Genomic DNA, 18,271 nt, shown 5'->3' on the forward strand with positions numbered 1-18,271 from the left:
TTGTGAGATGTTGGATGATCTTGACACTGTTTATCTTGGCAGGAAGAGAGGCTCTGTGGCTTATGCTTCCCAGAAGCCCTGGCTGCTCAACGCGACGCTGGTGGAGAACATAACCTTTGAGATGCCCATGATCAAACCCAGGTGAGACTTGATTATACAGTGCATTTGGAAAGTATTTAGACCCCTTTACCTTTTCCACATTTTGTTACGTTACAGCCTTATTAAAAAATGTATTAAATTGTCCCCCCCCCCCTCATCAATCTATACACAATACCCCATAATAACAAAGCAAAAACAGTTTTTTAGAAATTTTTGCTAATTTATTAAAAAACATAAATATTAAATTTACATAAGTATTCAGACCCTTTACTCAGTAGTTTGTTGAAGCACCTTTGGCAGCAATTGCAGCCTCTAGTCTTCTTGGGTATGAAGCTACAAGCTTGGCACACCTGTATTTGGGGAGTTTCTCCAATTCTTCTCTGAAGATCCTCTCAAGCTCTGTCATGTTGAATGGGGAGCGTCGCTACACAACTATTTTCAGGTCTCTCCAGAGATGTTCGATTGGGTTCAAGTCCGGGCTCTGGCTGGGCCACTCAAGGACCTTCGGAGACTTGTCCCGAAGCCTCTCCTGTGTGGTCTTGGCTGTGTGCATAGGGTCATTGTCCTGTTGGAAGGTGAACCTTCTCCCCAGTCTGAGGTCCTGAGCGCTCTGGAGCAGGTTTTCATCAAGGATCTCTCTGTACTTCATCTTTCCTTCGATCCTGACTAGTCTCCCAGTCCCTGCTGCTGAAAAACATCCCCACAGCATGAAACTGACACCACCATGCTTCACCGTAGGGATTGTGCCTGGTTTCCTCCAGATGTGATGCTCTATCAGAGTGACCATTGGCCAACTCTAGGAAGAGTCTTGGTGGTTCCAAACTTCTTCCATTTAAAAATGATGGAGGCCGCTGTGTTCTTGGAGACCTTCAATGCTGCAGAAATGTTTCGGTACCATTTCCCAGATCTCTACCTCGATACAATTGTCTTGTCTGTGACTATCATTAAATGTGAAGACTTATTTTATCAAATCAATTCTCTGTGTAAATATTATTACGTGATTAAACTAATCGTGTCAACTTTAATTAACTAGGAAGTCTGGGCACCACGGGAAAATGTTTATAGTCTCTACTTCCCGAATCGACTCTTCAGATATTTTCATATCTTAGCGATTCTTCTTCTATTAATGTATCATTATTACCTCGTCAGTTCTCATTACTGAACATTCTCATTACTGAACATTGGATATCTGCATGAACCCTAGCCTAAATGATGAATCAGCTATATACAAATTGTCTTAATTATTTATTTACTAACTAAATAATCACAGAAATACATAACGAACAAACAGTAGATATTGGTTACTAACACAATGCATTGATAAGTAAACCGGTATGATGGCTTGGTAGACAATGGAAAGGGGTGGGGACAGGAAAAGAGCAGGAGAGACAAAATGGATTCACTACACACAGTTGATAATTATATTAGTTGAAATGCTAATCTTTTGCACATGAACAGCCGCTCATTCGAGAATAATTGCAATGTATATATTTACGCCCGTATGTCGTTGTCTTCTCTGTTGGAATCGCCGGTCCGTCTGCTGGAGAGTCAGTTCATCAGAGAGTCTCTGGTTAACATCCCTAGAAGCCACAATGTCTTTCGTAGTTGTCGCTTTCTCTGCAGTTCCCGGATAGTGTCTGTTGTAATGGATAAGTCAGGCGTACAGATGGTTGTTGCATAGAATAGATGCTTCCGCAGTTGCCGGTATACACGTACTAGACCTACGTCATTTCCAGCTGTATGGTCTGTCTCCGTGACTTAGAGAGTTGTAGTTCTTAACAATTTCAACATGTAGCGTCAGCTCCGTGTTTTCTGGTCTACTGTAAATTTCATCAGGAGTGGGTTTTATACACTTCTGAGAAAAGGGGCGGTCCATGACGCCGACTGTAATGTCTATGTTCACGTGGGCATGGCCACTGATTTGGTTACCTTTATATGAAAACCCATATTTTCTCATTTAGAAGATTAACATCACATTACATCTTTTCACGAATAGTTTCATGTTTAATCACATACGTTTCACAATATTTAGATGTAAACCGGACAGCTGAGAAATGTACACTTTAAGAGACACAGTTATGTGTGTTTCCTGTCCTTCATGAGATCACCAAATGAAACACACTCGTCATGACTGTCCCTTAAGTGTCCACGGACCACTCCCACCTTCTCAAAAATATAAATATTGTTTAATTATTCAAACGTTTGATGTCCAAGTGTCTCTCTGTGTTCCACAGTTTACATTCTAATCTCGAACACTACAGAGCATAGGGGCAGCGTATTTTATGACCGACCATAACACTTCCCTCTCTGCCCCTCTACGAGAGAGGGCACGCTGTAGAGCGGACCCACTGTAACCTGATCCTTCAGATCGTCACAGGAGACTTATGACAACAACCCTATCTATGATCTTTAGGGACAATTCCTTCGACCTCAGGGCTTGGTTTTTGCTCTGACACTATAAACTCTTAAGACTGATTTTAAAATACGGCTGTAACGTAACAAAATGGGGGTAAAAGTCAAGTAGTCTGAATACTTTTCGAATGCACTGTACACTGCTTGTAAAACATTTGAACAAAAGCGAAATACTGTACCATGTGAGGGACCCCCCCCCAGGCTTAAGGGTTAGTTGACGTCTGATTCAGGCCATTATAAATCTCTGTTTGTCTCTTTTGTCATTGCTAACTGTTTCTGCCCTCCCACCCAATCTCCCACCCCCACCCGTGACACAACACCATATGCTGTTTTCCCCTGCCACTGGATGGGTATGGTGATACACACGTTTAAAAAAAATCCTTATGACAAATGCTTTCCCAGACGAGCAGGTAGCCTGTGTGTTTGTGGTCCTATCTCCTCTCTCTGGGCCTAATGGCCTAGCTGCAGGAAATATAATTAAATGGAACCCTGAGTTATCTCGGTTGCTGTGAAGAAGCATAAAGGAGTAGTGTTTACCTACTCACACTTTTCTCTCTCTCTCTCTCCATTGTTTCCCTCTCTGCTATCGCTCTCTCTCCCTCTCTCTGACTCTCTTTCCTCCCCCTCTCTTTTTTCCTCCCTTTCTCTCTGTCTCCGAGAACAATAGTTGAGCAGTTTTAATCTCTCTCATTCGCTCTCTCTCTCTCTTCCTTGTTTCTCTGTCTCTCCAAACCCGGTGGGATAGTTCTCTCTGTAGTCTCAGTGCTCCTCTGGGGCCTCAATTATCAACCATGTGTAAATGTCATACTACGTTTTGGCGTACATGGAGATTCTGGGATTTGCGTGCGCAACAAATGATTGGGATTTATCAAGCTGTTGCACTCAAGTTATACACATGTTTTCGTTGATAAATCAGAGCCGTACCATATAAACACCCTTATTTGCTGGAACTGGGTGTTGGAACTGGGCCAGGACAGTTTCTGAACGAAAGTGCAATGGCAAATTTGATCAGATTTCTGTAGAGGTGTGGGCAGAATGTTTTCATCATTTGCCGTGACTTTTTACAAACCAAAAAATGTATGCCTCCACATGTGCCAAACACTGGCCGCGTCCTTCAGATTCTCTTGGTAATGAAAGCACTATATAAAATATAAAAAAATATTATTATTATATCTCCTGCCTTGGTATGGGCTCAGAGATGAAATAGGCTGGCGTGGCGCTCCTATTGCACAGCAATACTGTAGCCTACCCATACTGTCAAATATTTTAAATGGGGTACTAGTCTATTTACTTTTCGAGCATGCTGAGCAATTGAATGAGTGATGGATGAATGGTAGCCTAATATTTGTTGCGTAGCCGAAATAAACCATGTCAGACCAATGTCAGAAAAGGAGAAACATGACCTGCAATGTTATGATTACATGATTACATATACGCCTACACGCTGCTCAGTGCTTTATTTATTACTCAGGAGGTACCGGTGGGGGAGTTCTGAGGTACCGGAACTTATGAGAGAGAAGAAAAAAAAATCACCTTTATAATAAAGCATTGCATGCATACCATCACATTTGCGTAGTGGCATTTAGCAGTAGAGTAGAGGCACTTACAGAAGTTGCACACATTGGGAAACATTTTAGTAGCCTAGGGTCTGGGGAAGATATGGCCTTATTATAAACGCATTTCATGCAATTCTACGTTATTTTACATGACTGGAGACTTTGGCAGAATATTTTTTAATACAGCCCAAGTGATCGAAATGGCAGGCTACGTTGACACTGACAAACTGAGATCGGTAAAAAACGACCTTGTCTTGAATCCAGCAATAGCCTAGGCCTAGGTGTGTCGACACATATTGTAGGCTAAAATATGAGGAAGTTCTAGTCCTAAAAATGCTTTCCAGTTTCACTGTTTCACCCAATGGCGTGTGCTCGTGCCAAAAGATTATCTCTCTCTTGTTTTACTTTGGAAGTATGTTGGTAGCCTACAGTCTTCTCTTTTCAGCAGGAGCCATTTGCTTTCCAACCTGTATTTCCCTCGATTTCTATTTGAAATATTGCGTAAGGCCTGTTTTGTCTGCATGCTGTTTGTTCACTGACAGATTTGCCACGCGTTCCCTACTGTAGGCTATTCCTTGTTATTGGGCTACAGTCCACAAGAAGCTATCGATTCTCTGTGGCTAAATTATAGGCCTTCACATGGTGTAGTAGGCTATTCTGAATGATTTCATTTATTTCTCAACAGAGCAGTAATTCTATAACTTTGGCAAATTTATTTCAATTTATCAGGGGTGCTGCAGTTCCTCCAGAACTCTTTGCGTGGCAATAATTCTATAAGGAAATAAATATTGAAGTGGAACGCTGGAGAGATGAAAGTTGCAGGTTCATGTCTATCAGAGCAGAGAAGGAGAGAGTTCATAGAAAGTGAATCTCATTCTAGTTATGTGAGAGATACAGACGCACTTCTCACACAGCCACGGCCACCCGTTGGTCTCACACATACAGTAGGTTACAATGTTGCGCTAAACCCGGGCCGGCCCAACCCCAATCAAGTCTTAGAATATAAGACCGGGATGAAAATCTACTTATTCACATTAAAAAAAAAATGTGGGGGCAGGAGAATTAACGAAGAGGCAACTCAAATGATCATTTTGTTTTAGATTTGGATGAGGGCCTCTAGCAGGTTGTTTGTGTTGTTGGGTGGATCTTGGCTGTTCACAGGTCTTGGTGTGCCTCCCCACTGACTTCCTGGTGGCCCTCTGTACTGACTTGGTGATGGAATAGGGGATGCTGGGAGAGGTGAAGGCGGATTGGAGGGGCCGGGGGGTCTGGACTGAGGCTGGCTGGTTTGCTGCTGTGTGGGATCAGGGGCAGGGAGGACTAAAGGGGTGGATCTGGGTAGCTAAGGAGCAGGGGGAGGAGTCAGGGGCAGTAGGGGGTATGGTAGGGGGGTCAAGGGGGGGGGACGGTTTCTCAGAGGGATAGGTTGTGTTTTCTGGCATCAGGGTTTGGGTTCTGGGGTGGTCTTCAGGTCTGGTCTCTTGTTGGTCTGTTGTTTGTCTGGTCTCTTGTCTGGTCTCTTGTTGGTCTGTTGTTTGTCTGGTCTCTTGTCTGGTCTCTAATCTGGTCTCTTGTTGGTCTGTTGTTTGTCTGGTCTCTTGTCTGGTCTGTTGTTTGTCTGGTCTCTGATCTGTTCTGTTTGTCTGTTGTTTGTCTGGTCTCTTGTTGGTCTGTTATTTGTCTGTTGTTTGTCTGGTCTCTTGTTGGTCTGTTTGTCTGGTCTCTTGTTCCATCTTGTTTGTCTGGTCTGTTTGTCTGGTCTCTTGTCTGGTCTGTTTGTCTGGTCTCTTGTCTGGTCTCTTGTTGGTCTGTTGTTTGTCTGGTCTGTTGTTTGTCTGGTCTCTTGTCTGGTCTCTTGTCTGGTCTCTTGTTTGTCTGGTGTCTTGTCTGGTCTCTTGTTTGTCTGGTCTCTTGTTGGTCTCTTGTTTGTCTGGTCTCTTGTCTGATCTGTTGTTTGTCTGGTCTCTTGTTGGTCTGGTCTCTTGTTGGTCTGGTCTCTTGTTGGTCTGGTCTCTTGTCTGGTCTCTTGTCTGGTCTGTTGTTTGTCTGGTCTCTTGTCTGGTCTCTTGTTGGTCTGTTTGTTTGGTCTCTTGTTGGTCTCTTGTTGGTCTGTTGTTTGTCTGGTTTCTTGTCTGGTCTGTTGTTTGTCTGGTTTCTTGTCTGGTCTGTTGTTTGTCTGGTCTCTTGTCTGGTCTGTTGTTTGTCTGGTCTCTTGTTGGTCTGTTGTTTGTCTGGTCTCTTGTTGGTCTGTTTGTCTGGCCTGTTGTCTGGTCTCTTGTTGGTCTGTTGTTTGTCTAGTCTCTTGTTGGTCTCTTGTTGATCTGTTGTTTGTCTGGTCTGTTGTTTGTCTGGTCTCTTGTTGGTCTGTTGTTTGTCTGGTCTGTTGTTTGTCTGGTCTCTTGTCTGGTCTCTTATTTGTCTGGTGTCTTGTTTGTCTGGTGTCTTGTCTGGTCTCTTGTTTGTCTGGTCTCTTTTTGGTCTGCTGTTTGTCTGGTCTCTTGTCTGGTCTCTTGTTGGTCTCTTGTTTGTCTGGTCTCTTGTTGGTCTCTTGTTTGTCTGGTCTCTTGTTGGTCTCTTGTTTGTCTGGTCTCTTGTCTGATCTGTTGTTTGTCTGGTCTCTAGGTGGTCTGTTGTTTGTCTGGTCTGTTGTTGGTCTGGTCTCTTGTTGGTCTGGTCTCTTGTCTGGTCTCTTGTTGGTCTGTTTGTTTGGTCTCTTGTTGGTCTGTTGTTTGTCTGGTTTCTTGTCTGGTCTGTTGTTTGTCTGGTCTCTTGTTGGTCTGTTGTTTGTCTGGTCTTTTACGTTTGGTAATTTTTTTGTCCAGTTTGGGTCATCATCATCTAAGAAAAGGAGTTGTGAGGCGAGGGGTTCTTCCGGTTGTATGGTAACTTTCGAAACTGGCTTCCCTTTGACGAGGGGGGGTGGCGAGGACAGGATTTGTTGGGGGGGCAGAGGTGGGGGCTGTTTCTGGGACATCTTGGGAGGTGGATTGGGCGGTGCCTGTGGAGAGGTCTGGAGTCTGGTTCTGTGTCTTCGTTGTTGTCTGGGGGTGGGAGGTTGGGATTTGGGTTAGTGTGGTTGCGGTTGGTGGCGTTAGCCCTTGCCCTGCTGGCCTAGGAACTGGGGCAGGTTTTGAAGAAGTGGTGCTCTTTCCCGCACAGGTTGTACGGGCGTATGGATACACAGTCTGTCTTTACAGATCTTGCAGACTGTAGCCAGATGGCCCAGTTGGCCACAGTTCCTGCACAGTTTTGGGCATGCCGTAGTAGTGGACGGAACCTCTGTTGTTCCCCAGTGTGATGGTGCTGGGGAGCGGTTGGGTCCGGTCTCAACTGGACCGGCCATTTTCGTTCCCCAGTCCAGACGTTGTCTTCGTCCAGGACCCTCCTAGCCGCTGACTTGAGGATGGCGAACCAAACGTGTATGTTATAGTCCTGGATGCATTCATTTTAGACGTTTTACTGTAACTACCCCAGATGCTGCTCTATTGTTCCCTTCCTAAAGCCTGTCTGTTTTATTCTCCTCTTCGGGCTTTTCTTTTTTTCTCTCTTTTTATCTGTCCTCTCATTCCCTCTCCACCCTCTCTCTCTCTCTCTCTCTCTCTCTCTCTCTCTCTCTCTCTCTCTCTCTCTCTCTTTCCATCTCTCTTTAATAAAGCCCCAGGGCCAGACGCTTCATTCATCCCTTTATATAATTCAAGTCTTCTTAAGGGGTCTACAGACAATACGCAGACGGGGCCGATGGAGCGTAGCGCAGTGTTGCAATGTCGTCACAAAAGGGGTCCAGCTAATATTCTCCAACATTCGACACAGTTTCTCTCCTACATGAAAATTGAGACCTGACGTGTTATCCCTTGCGAAGACTGAGGGGCAGTATTGAATGAGTTTTGCAACGTAAGTCCCACCGCTGTGTCTCCATCACATTTTCCCAGTATCCCTTCTGGTATAAACACAGACGAGATGGACGTTCTTCTACCGCTTGCAAATGTCCTTTTTTTTTGTTTTTTTTTTACAATGAGATTTTGCTAAGCGCAATTATGTCCAGTTTTGGTGGAACGTCTGTGCGAGCTGGTGAGACAACACAACACTGTCCTTACATGACCCAAACTGCGGGTGGATGCCTTAAAGAAACAGCAGCAAGAGTTACAGAAACAACAGCAGCGTCCAGCAAAAATAAAACCGTCTACGACGTCACGGTACCATGTGTGGTGTCTATTCCTGCCGATCAACTCCTCCCGTTTTGTCTCAAACCCCAAAATGGTTGTGTGCTTTTTTTTCTTCTTCTCTCATTCATACATTAGGGTGGTGGGTAATTTACCTGTTTGTTTTTTTTGTGTGTGTGTAAATGTTTTTTAAAACGTATTTCCTCGTTCCCATATTACTGGTGTTTGTTTTCTCTTATTTCCCTTTCCCACCTGTGTGTGGGATTGTTTTACGTCGGACTATGTTCCGCTTGTGATCGTAAACACATATCTGAAAGTTCTGCAAATGTATTTGTCTGGTTATTTGTACAAGTGGCCAAAAGTATTGTTGTTTTCAATCAGTCACTCGGTAAACTTGTTGGGTTTTTGTACATGAGCTCCATTGACAGGCCACTACACACAACCTGGTGTTATGTAGATGAGGGTCTAGCCTCGTTGTCTACAGCTGGACAGCAATTCTCACCCCACCCCACCCCCCTCTCATGAGTAGTAGTAGCAGTCCAAGCTCTAGCAACTGCAATACAAAAAAGAGACATGTTTGCTTCTGTGGCAAAGAGGTGTGTTGTAAAATAGAACGCCAGACTAGCCTGACGTGTAGCTCGCGCTTGTACACGAGCGTAGAACGCCGGATCCGGAAGTTCAATCGTCCTCGCGAGCGAGAATACAAAAAAAAAAAGAGTGCCTTGGCTCCTCTTGCTTGGTTAAGCATCTCTGACTCCCCAAGCCCCCTACAAACGTGCATGCGCGCAGGTCTACGTACGTTAGACCCATTTAGAGATTCAATGTTTAACTTGATCCTCTTAAAATGTTCTTCTCTGTGGAGATGTTTATCCTGAATACAACCTTAGAATAATATACTGTTGCTGTCTTACGGTACATAGATAACAGTAAGAGTATTGGATGCCGTAAATGGATTACAGTAACCGTATTGGTACCATAAAACTGGTTATGGTAACATACTGTACCATTTCTTTTACTGTAAAATGTACTTTTACTACCTGTAAATTACCGTAAAAACAACGGTAACAATTTTTTTTTTTTTACAGTGTACCATGATATCGTTACTCTGACAGTACAAATCACTAGGAATCTGTTCAGCTTTCCTCAGCCCATTGACATTTCAGGGTATTTGTTTTAATGTCACGGTTGTCATCTGATTATCTGTTTCTGTGTTGTCCAGGTACAAGGCTGTCATCGAGGCGTGTTCCCTGCAGCCGGATATCGACATCCTGCCACAGGGAGACCAGACGGAGATCGGAGAGAGGGTCAGTGACCCGCACCGTCACTGTCTCTGTCACTGTTTCTGTCACTCGGGACCACTCGCTCCTGTCTCTTGTCATTCTCACTTACTAAATGGCAATCGAGGGGACCACATTATAATAGCAGTAATCCAGTATAACCTTTATAGAATCTTGATGTATTCAGGTTTGAGACAGAATCTCTTTCGCTATAGAGAGCCCTGTCACCACCTGTCTGGTTGTTTATACTGTATGTACAGGAAGCTAGCTTCACCAGAGCTCACCCAGTACACTGTCATTTTTGTTTTGTTCAGGCATCATTCTGTTACGTAAGCAGGTCTTAGTTGTGTTTCTGTGACAAAGGTGTGAGTGTGTGTGTGTTTTAATAATATTGTGGTGTTTATTTCTGTAATGTTGCTGTTTGTGTAACCTCTCGTGAATAGACTACGTGAACATACGCAAGATTTTAGTTCTGGGTGATGTGTGTGTGTGTTAATTGATGTGCACTACTACTTCTATAGAATAGGCATGACCCTGTTATGCAGAGAGAAGTGGATAGTAGATATTTCCACTACATCGAGTCTTAGTGGCAGTAAAGGAAGAAGAGGGCAGATACATCAGTCTACATTTGGGGAGAGCTCCTGACACTCAATCACGCGCGCACACGCACACACACACACACACACACACACACACACACACACACACACACACACACACACACACACACACACACACACACACACACACACACACACACACACACACACACACACACACACACACACAGGGGCGGCAGGGTAGCCTAGTGGTTAGAGTGGTTAGAGCGTTGGACTAGTAACCGGAAGGTTGCGAGTTCAAACCCCCGAGCTGACAAGGTACAAATCTGTCGTTCTGCCCCTGAACAGGCAGTTAACCCACTGTTCCTAGGCCGTCATTGAAAATAAGAATTTGTTCTTAACTGACTTGCCTGGTTAAATAAAGGTAAAATAAAAAAAAAAAAAAAAAAATGTGGTCTGATAACGCTGAGACTGTACACTCCACGTACCTCCATTCATTCCGTCCGTCCTCCCTCTCTCTCCACAGGGTATAGTTCTATCTGGAGGGCAGCGCCAGCGTATAGGTGTGGCCAGAGCCCTGTACCAACAGGCCAACGTGGTCTTCCTGGTGAGAGAACCTGTCTACACGGTGACCTCAGCTTCATCCACAAGAATCATGTTGAGTCACATAGAACTGAAATCCAAGTAACCGATATTCTCCCCCTTTTGCAAACCACTCTTCACCTCGTCTCTGCATTCATTTATTCTGCGTTGGAAACATTGGGAGGAAGCTAGAATACAGTGTCTTTGATTGTAGGCCATGGAAGCATGTCCCTCTGTGTTGTTTCAGGATGACCCGTTCTCAGCGTTGGACATTCACCTGAGTGACCACCTGATGCAGGAGGGCATCCTCAAACTGCTGAGAGAAGAGAAGAGGACTGTGGTGCTGGTCACTCACAAGCTACAGTACCTACCCCACGCGGACTGGGTGAGAGTAGAGTGTGCGTGGCACGCATGTGTGTGTATTGTGTTTCCACTCACATCCAGACGGCCACTAATGCAGTCCCTCTCTCCCTCCGTGGTCAGATCGTAGCGATGAAGAACGGGACCACTCAAACCGAGGGGACTCTGAAAGACATCCAGAACTCTGAACCGGAGCTGTTTGAGCAGTGGAAGACCCTGATGCACCGGCAGGACGGAGAGTTTGAGAAGGTACTGTATCGGACCGCGTGTCTCCAGGTGGAAATAGGGTCAAAAGGGGTGTGATGATGACACCTCACCTCTCATAGGCCTGAGTTTACACGGGCAGCCCAATTCTGATCGTTTGCCCAGTTATTAGTCAAAATAGCTGATCTGATTGGTCAGAAGACTAATAAGTGAAAAAAGATCAGGGCTCCTGCGTTCAGTACGAAATAACGGTGTGTAATGTTGAATTAAACGGAAACGGTGGCGTACTGAACAACCAGTTTGAAGAACGGTGTGATGATTTTGTATGGTGTGCCGCAGGAGTTTTAGCGATTTGAAATGTTTACACCCATATTGATCAGGCCTCACCTTGCCACACCCACCACACGGGAGCAAACATACCTCAACGGCTGTTTAAAGAACCGTGAGCACTCTGTTAGGGAAACGTGTCATTCAGTACAAACAGTCACGCAATGTCGTAAACGTTGGGAGCGAACTGAACGCACCCCAAAATGTAGCTGCCTGTTTAAACGCAACCATATACAGATACGGTGCATTCGGAAAGTATTCAGACCCCTTGACTTTTTCCACATTTTGTTACGTTACAGCCTTTTACTACAGGTGGACTCCAATCGAGTTGTAGAAACATCTCAAGGATGATCAATGGAAACAGGATGCACCTGAGCTCAATTTCGAGTCTCCTAGCAAAGAGTCTGAATACTTATGTGAATAAGCTATTTCTGTTTCTTAATTTGTAATAAATTAGCAACATTTTCCCCCAAAAAACAACCGTTTTTGCTTTGTCCTTATGGGTATTGTGTGAAGATTGATGAGAATTTTAGAATAAGGCTATAATATAACAAAATGTGGAAAAAGGGAGGTGCACAACGTAACGGCCGACTTCGTCACAGGGTCACACAACTGATGAGCAATTGAGACGTTTGTACGGGGCTTGTTCTTTTTGGCTCCTTTTTTCCTGCTCTGCTTTAAATTCATCTGGTCAAATCTATTTCAGCAAACTATCTCAGCTGAAACTCTGATGTGTGTCCGTGTGCGTTCTCCAGGAGACAGTGCCTGAGAGTATGACGGTGTTGGAGCGCAAGAACCTGCGGAGAGCCATGTACTCCAAAGAGGCCGCCAAGACTGAGGAGGAGGACAAAGGTGAGAGGTCAAAGTTCACAAACTTCCCAATGGGATTGAAGGACACCGGCTGTCAATCACTCGCTAATGGGAACTAGGGGGGTTAGCATGGGCATAGTTACTTCAGTATGCTTTGTTTGTGGAGACCACAAAATGTCAGGTGCTACATTTACTAGGTGTTAAAATGGGATGCCTCTGCAGAGTATCAGTTTTTGAACCTATAGTGGGTTTAACGGTGTGTGTGTGATCCTGTGGGGTCTGTCTGTGGCGATGTCCCAGTAAACTACCTCAGCTCAAACTCTGCGCTCTTTTCTCTTTCTTTGTCAACACTGATCTGTAAAAGACGTGGACTAGTCAAGTCCTGGGCCAGAGACTTCCACCTCTTTTAAGATCTGTTGAAAAGGGAAAGGGGGGAATCTGGTCCTTGGGGGGGGCTACATTTTCTGCTGATTTTCATCCTTCAACCAACAATTGGTTTTAGGCCTGACAAGCCAGGTGAAGAATCAATGCCATTGATAGAAGAACCAGCACACTGCTGCTCCCTAGAACCAGAGTCCCACACTGGTTCAGAGTATTGGGACAAACCCTGTGTGTGTGTCTCTCCGCTGTGATGTCCAGATAGAAGTTGCCCTTAGGCACAGATCTAGGATCAGCGTACCATCCCCATCCCCAAATCATTACCTTTTTCCGCAAAACTGACTCAAGATCAGGATCTATCTAAGGGCAAATGCATCCTATGTGCTGAGGTGACAGTGTCATGGTAGTGGTACTGTGCTCTTTATTCTGTGTTCTGTGTTGTCTCCTGTGTTCTGGTGTCACCCCGGTGTGGACTGAGACAACCCCAGCGCAGGGTGCCGCTGCTCTTGTAGACGTGGCAGGTTTGGGCCGACCGCATGGTTTTACTGAGTGGTTCCCGGTCCGCGACCAGTCTGTGTCATCGTGTTGCAACTGCGGGGCGCAGTTCCGTGTGGCTCCCGTGTAGGCTTGCAGCTCGCAGACTCTACCCATGCTCCGCTTCGTGCCATTTCCATTCTCTTGTTTTTCTCCCTCTCTCTTTCCCTCCCATCTTTCGCTCTTTCTTTCCTGATCTCTCCCTCCGGCCTGTCCCGGAGACACGCCCATTCAGTCGTCAGCACTGAGGCTTGCCCGCATGGTGTCATGTATGTTTCAATAAGGGGAAGAGGTGGGTAGTCGTCGGCACTGCTCCGCTGCCCATGGTCAATGTGTCCTGTCTACTGTCCCTGCTCTACGTGCTCGGTCTAACCCAACACATGAAACAAATGATGTTTCCCATTAGGAAACAAACAATGTATCGATGCAGGACTGAACGACCAGTTGGCCGTGTGGTCATGGCTAGAAGGGATCCAGCTTTTGTCAAAGGAATGTCAGATTTTAATTTTCGTAGCAGGTTAGGGGGATTTGGTTAAGGTGTATAAAAATGGTTAGGGTTAGCTAAAATGCAACAACCACAAAAAAATCTACTTCATTTTACCCTTCTAGCCATGACCCTGCTCTGTCTCTAGCTGAAGCTATATTTCTGTCTTTTCTCTTCCCCTTTTCCCCGTCTTTTCTCTTCCCCCTCTCATTTCTCTCTCTAACTTTTTCTCTCTCTCTCGCCACCTGAGCTGCTGTGAAATGGCCTATCACTCTGCCTTCCAGTCTTTCAGTCAGTAGCTGAAACAGAGCCTTCCTCTCATGAGTCCTATTTCACTTCCTGTCCTCCTGCTCCTCTCTAGCCACACAGATACGCCTGTCATATTGTAACCATTAGAGAGAGAGAAAGGACATGGAGAAGAAGAAGAGAGACCGGGATACAGGGGGAGAGAGGAGGAGGGGAGAAGCCGAGAGAGGCGAGATGGAAGGGGCATATATATATAGTGGACACACACACACACAGCCCCCCCCCTCACACAGTCTATCCCTCTCTCATGCATATCTCTGTTCTTCCAGAAGAGTCTGTGGACAGTGACGAGGATGACAATCTGTCCCAGGCCATGCGTCACCGCACCACCATCCCCTGGCACTCCTGTGGGGTCTACCTGTCCTCTGCAGGGCTCCTCCTCCTGCTGTTGCTCCTCCTATCACAGCTCTTTAAACACTCCCTCATGGTTGCCATCGACTACTGGCTGGCCCACTGGACCTCCCGCGTCATCAATGCCAAGATGGAAGCCACCGGGAGGAACTGCACCGTCGTTCAGGTCAGGTGACAGGCTTCAATTTCTACCAAACCAAATGCAATGTGCTTTTAAAACACTGTGGTTATGCTTTAATCTACAGTACACTCTTTACCTTACAGTGTAGTATTTACTTTAAAGGACCTGGTGAAATGTTAGTTTGCAAAAGTATTCACTCCCCTTGGTGTTTTTCCTAGTTTGTTGCATTACAACCTATAATTTAAATAGATTTTTATGTGGATTTCATATAATGGACATAAACAAAATAGTCCAAATTGGTGAAGTGAAATGAAAAAGAAATAACTGGTGGTGAAAAGTGGTGCGTGCATATCTATTCACCCCCTTTGCTATAAAGCCCCTAAATAAATATGGTACAACCAATTACCTTCAGGTCACATAATTAGTTAAATAAAGTCCACCTGTGTGCAATCTAAGTTTCACATGATCTGTCACATGATCTTAGTATATATACAGCTGTTCTGAAAGGCCCCAGAATCTGCAACACCATTAAGCAAGGGGCACCACCAAGCAAGCGGCAACATGAAGACCAAGGAGCTCTCCTAACAGGTCAGGGACAAAGTTGTGGAGAAGTACAGTTCAGGGTTGGGTTATAACAAAAATATCAGAAACTTTGAACATCCCACAGAGCTCCATTAAATCCATTATTAAAAAATGGAATATAGCACCATAACAAACCTGCCAAGAGAGGCCCGCCCACCAAAACTCAAGGACCAGGCAAGCAGGGCATTAATCAGAGAGGCAACAAAGAGACCAAAGATAACCCTGAAGGGTCTGCAAAGTTCCACAGCGGAGATTGGAATATCTGTCCATAGGACCACTTTAAGCAGTACACTCCACAGAGCTGGGCTTTACAGAAGAGTGGCCAGAAAAAAAGCCATTGCTTAAAGAAAAAAATAAGCAAACACGTTTGGTGTTCACCAAAAGGCATGTGGGAGACTCCCCAAACATATGGAAGAAGGTACTCTGGTCAGGTGAGACTAAAATTTAGCTTTTTGGCCATCAAGGAAAACATTATGTCTGGCGCAAACCCAACACCTCTCATCACCCTGAGAATACCATCCCATGCTGTGGGGATGTTTTTCATCAGCAGGGCCTGGGAAACTGGTCAGAATTGAAGAAATGATGGATGGTGAAATCCTTGAGGGATCCTGCTTTAGTCTTCCAGAGATTTGAGACTGGGACGGAGGTTCACGTTCCAGCAGGACAATGACCCTAAGCATACTGTTAAAGCATCACTCGAGTGGTTTAAGGGGAAACATTTACATCTCTTGGAATGGCCTAGTCAAATCCCAGACCTCAATCCAATTGAGAATCTGTGGTATGACTTACCATCAAACTGAGTCCATCAAACTGGAGCAGTTTTGCCTTGAAGAATGGGCAAAAATCCCAGTGGCTAGATGTGCCAAGCTTATAGAGACATACCCAAAGAGACTTGAAGCTGTAATTGCTGAGATAGGTGGCTCTACAAAGTATTGATTTTGGGGGGGTGAATAGTTATGCACGCTTAGGACCCTGGGACTGAACACCTTGTTTGTTTCACAATAAAAAAATACCTTGCATCTTCAGAGTGGTAGGTAGGCATGTTATGTAAATCAAATGATACAAACCTCCCAAAAATGACAAGGAGATTAATACTTTCGCAAGCCACTCTACATGATAATTCAGCCAACTACAATGTTGATTTTAGATACCAGGTAAATACATTTGAAATAGGACCATCAAATAATGTTACCAACAAACCAAATATTGATTTACATGCACTACTTCTGACATAGACGTAATGCACATAAACTCTCTCAGATGGATCCTCCAAACGTGTGTGTTGCCCATGAGCTAAACGTAGTCTCATTTGCATATATCAATTAAGAACTGCATGAATGGGAAAACGGTGTCGAAATCTAAAAACTCTTTAGATCTGTTTTGATTAAAGCCTCTGCAGATAAGAGGAGTACCTATGAGAGAATGCTGTTCATTGACTACATCTTAGCATTCAACACCATTTTCCCTCCAAGCTCGTCACCAAGCTTAGGACCCTGGGACTGAACATCCCCCTTTGCAACTGGATCTTGGACATCCTGACAGGCCGACCCAAGGGGGTGAGGGTAGACAACATCACCTCCGCCACACTGACCGTCAACAAGGGGGCCCCACAGGGGTGTGTGCTTAGTCCCCTTCTGTACTCCCTGGTCACCCACGACTGCTTGGGCTTGCACGACTTCAACACAATCATCAAGTATGCTGACGACACGACGGTGGTAGGCCTGATCACCTGCAACGATGAGACAGTCTACAGGGAGGTGGTCAGTTACCTGGCAGGGTGGTGCCGGGACAACAACCTCTCCCTCAACTTTAGTCCAAGGAGCTGATTGTGGACTACAGGAAATCGAGGGGCGAGCACGCCCCCATCCACATCGACCGGGCTGCAGTGGAGCAGTTCAAGAGCTTCAAGTTACTCAATGTCCAAATCACTAAGGACTTAAAATGCTCCACACGCCCACATTCGTGAAGAAGGCGCGACAGAGCCTCTTCCCCCTCAGGAGGTTGAAAAGGTTTGGAATGGGACCTCAAATCCTCAAAAAGTTCCACAGCTGTACCATTGAGAGCATCTTGACTGGCTGCATCTCTGCTTGATATGGCAACAGCACCGCCCTCGATCGCATGGCGCTACAGAGGTTGGTGCGGACAGCCCAGTATATCACTGGGGCCGAGCTCCCTGACATCCAGGACATCTATACCAGGCGGTGTGAAAGGAAGACCCGGAAAATCATTAACGACTCCAGCCACCTAAGCCATAGACGGTTCTCTCTGCTTCCTCACGGCAAATGTTACCGCTGCATCAAGTCTGACGCCAACAGGCTAATGAACAGCTTAAATCCCCAAGCCATAAGTCAGCTAAATAGCTAACAAAATTGCTACACAGACTATCTGAGTTGACCCTTGTGTGTGTGTGTAATATATATATTTTTTTGTTGCATGGTCTCCGTTGATTGTGAATTATAACCGGATGTGTTCCCGGTTCCAATAAATATTACCCTCACAAAGATAGGATTGATATTCTCATCATGGCAATGTCTCCCCAACCTCATTGTGTATTCATAATATAACAATCATATTTGGACACTTAGAAAGCCTTTTTCCAAATGGCATTGCAATGTAATTAGAGTGGCGTAATGTCATTACCGTTATTAGGAATTGAGTATACACACACAAGCATGTATGTATATATATATATATATATATATATATATATATATATATATATATATATATATATATATATATATATATATATATATATATACAGGAGAGTATACACACACAAGCATGCATATATAATTACAGGAGAGGGTAAGCTGTGTCATTCACACATTAGGGCCGTGGCAGGTGTGTGGGTTATCCTGGCGCTACTAAACCCAGCCTCTTATTAATAGACTGTGTCCTCTGCTTAATGCCAGGTCACATTTCATACAGTCATCCAGCGGGTGGCAGGGGACAGCAGCTGATACAGTAGATAGTTATGCCCACACACGTACACACACACACACACAAATAGACATGTCTGCACTTTCACGTACGTTTACACTTTAGCCTAATCATAGTCTCGCTCCCTCTCTCACACACCGTACGTGAGCACACACACACACACACACACACACACACACACACACACACACACAAATAGACATGTCTGCACTTTCACGTACGTTT

General features: G+C 45.0%; 1 protein-coding gene across 2 annotated transcripts in view; it reads left to right on the plus strand.

Moving 5' to 3' along the window:
* Window positions 1–18,271, plus strand: part of LOC139369398 (ATP-binding cassette sub-family C member 8-like) — a 142,514-nt gene that overhangs the window by 95,533 nt on the left and 28,710 nt on the right. Inside the window, exons 20-27 of one of the 2 annotated variants that reach the window (XM_071108678.1) lie at window positions 43–141; window positions 9,447–9,531; window positions 10,591–10,671; window positions 10,894–11,031; window positions 11,130–11,255; window positions 12,293–12,388; window positions 13,180–13,246; window positions 14,319–14,566. In XM_071108678.1, the coding sequence (XP_070964779.1) occupies window positions 43–141; window positions 9,447–9,531; window positions 10,591–10,671; window positions 10,894–11,031; window positions 11,130–11,255; window positions 12,293–12,388; window positions 13,180–13,246; window positions 14,319–14,566 (940 nt within the window). Of the gene's footprint in view, window positions 1–42; window positions 142–9,446; window positions 9,532–10,590; window positions 10,672–10,893; window positions 11,032–11,129; window positions 11,256–12,292; window positions 12,390–13,179; window positions 13,247–14,318; window positions 14,567–18,271 lie in introns of both variants that reach the window. The other variant, XM_071108684.1, reaches the window with a different exon arrangement.

The sequence above is a fragment of the Oncorhynchus clarkii genome, chromosome 2 (assembly GCF_045791955.1).
Source record: "Oncorhynchus clarkii lewisi isolate Uvic-CL-2024 chromosome 2, UVic_Ocla_1.0, whole genome shotgun sequence".
Lineage (NCBI taxonomy): Eukaryota > Metazoa > Chordata > Actinopteri > Salmoniformes > Salmonidae > Oncorhynchus > Oncorhynchus clarkii.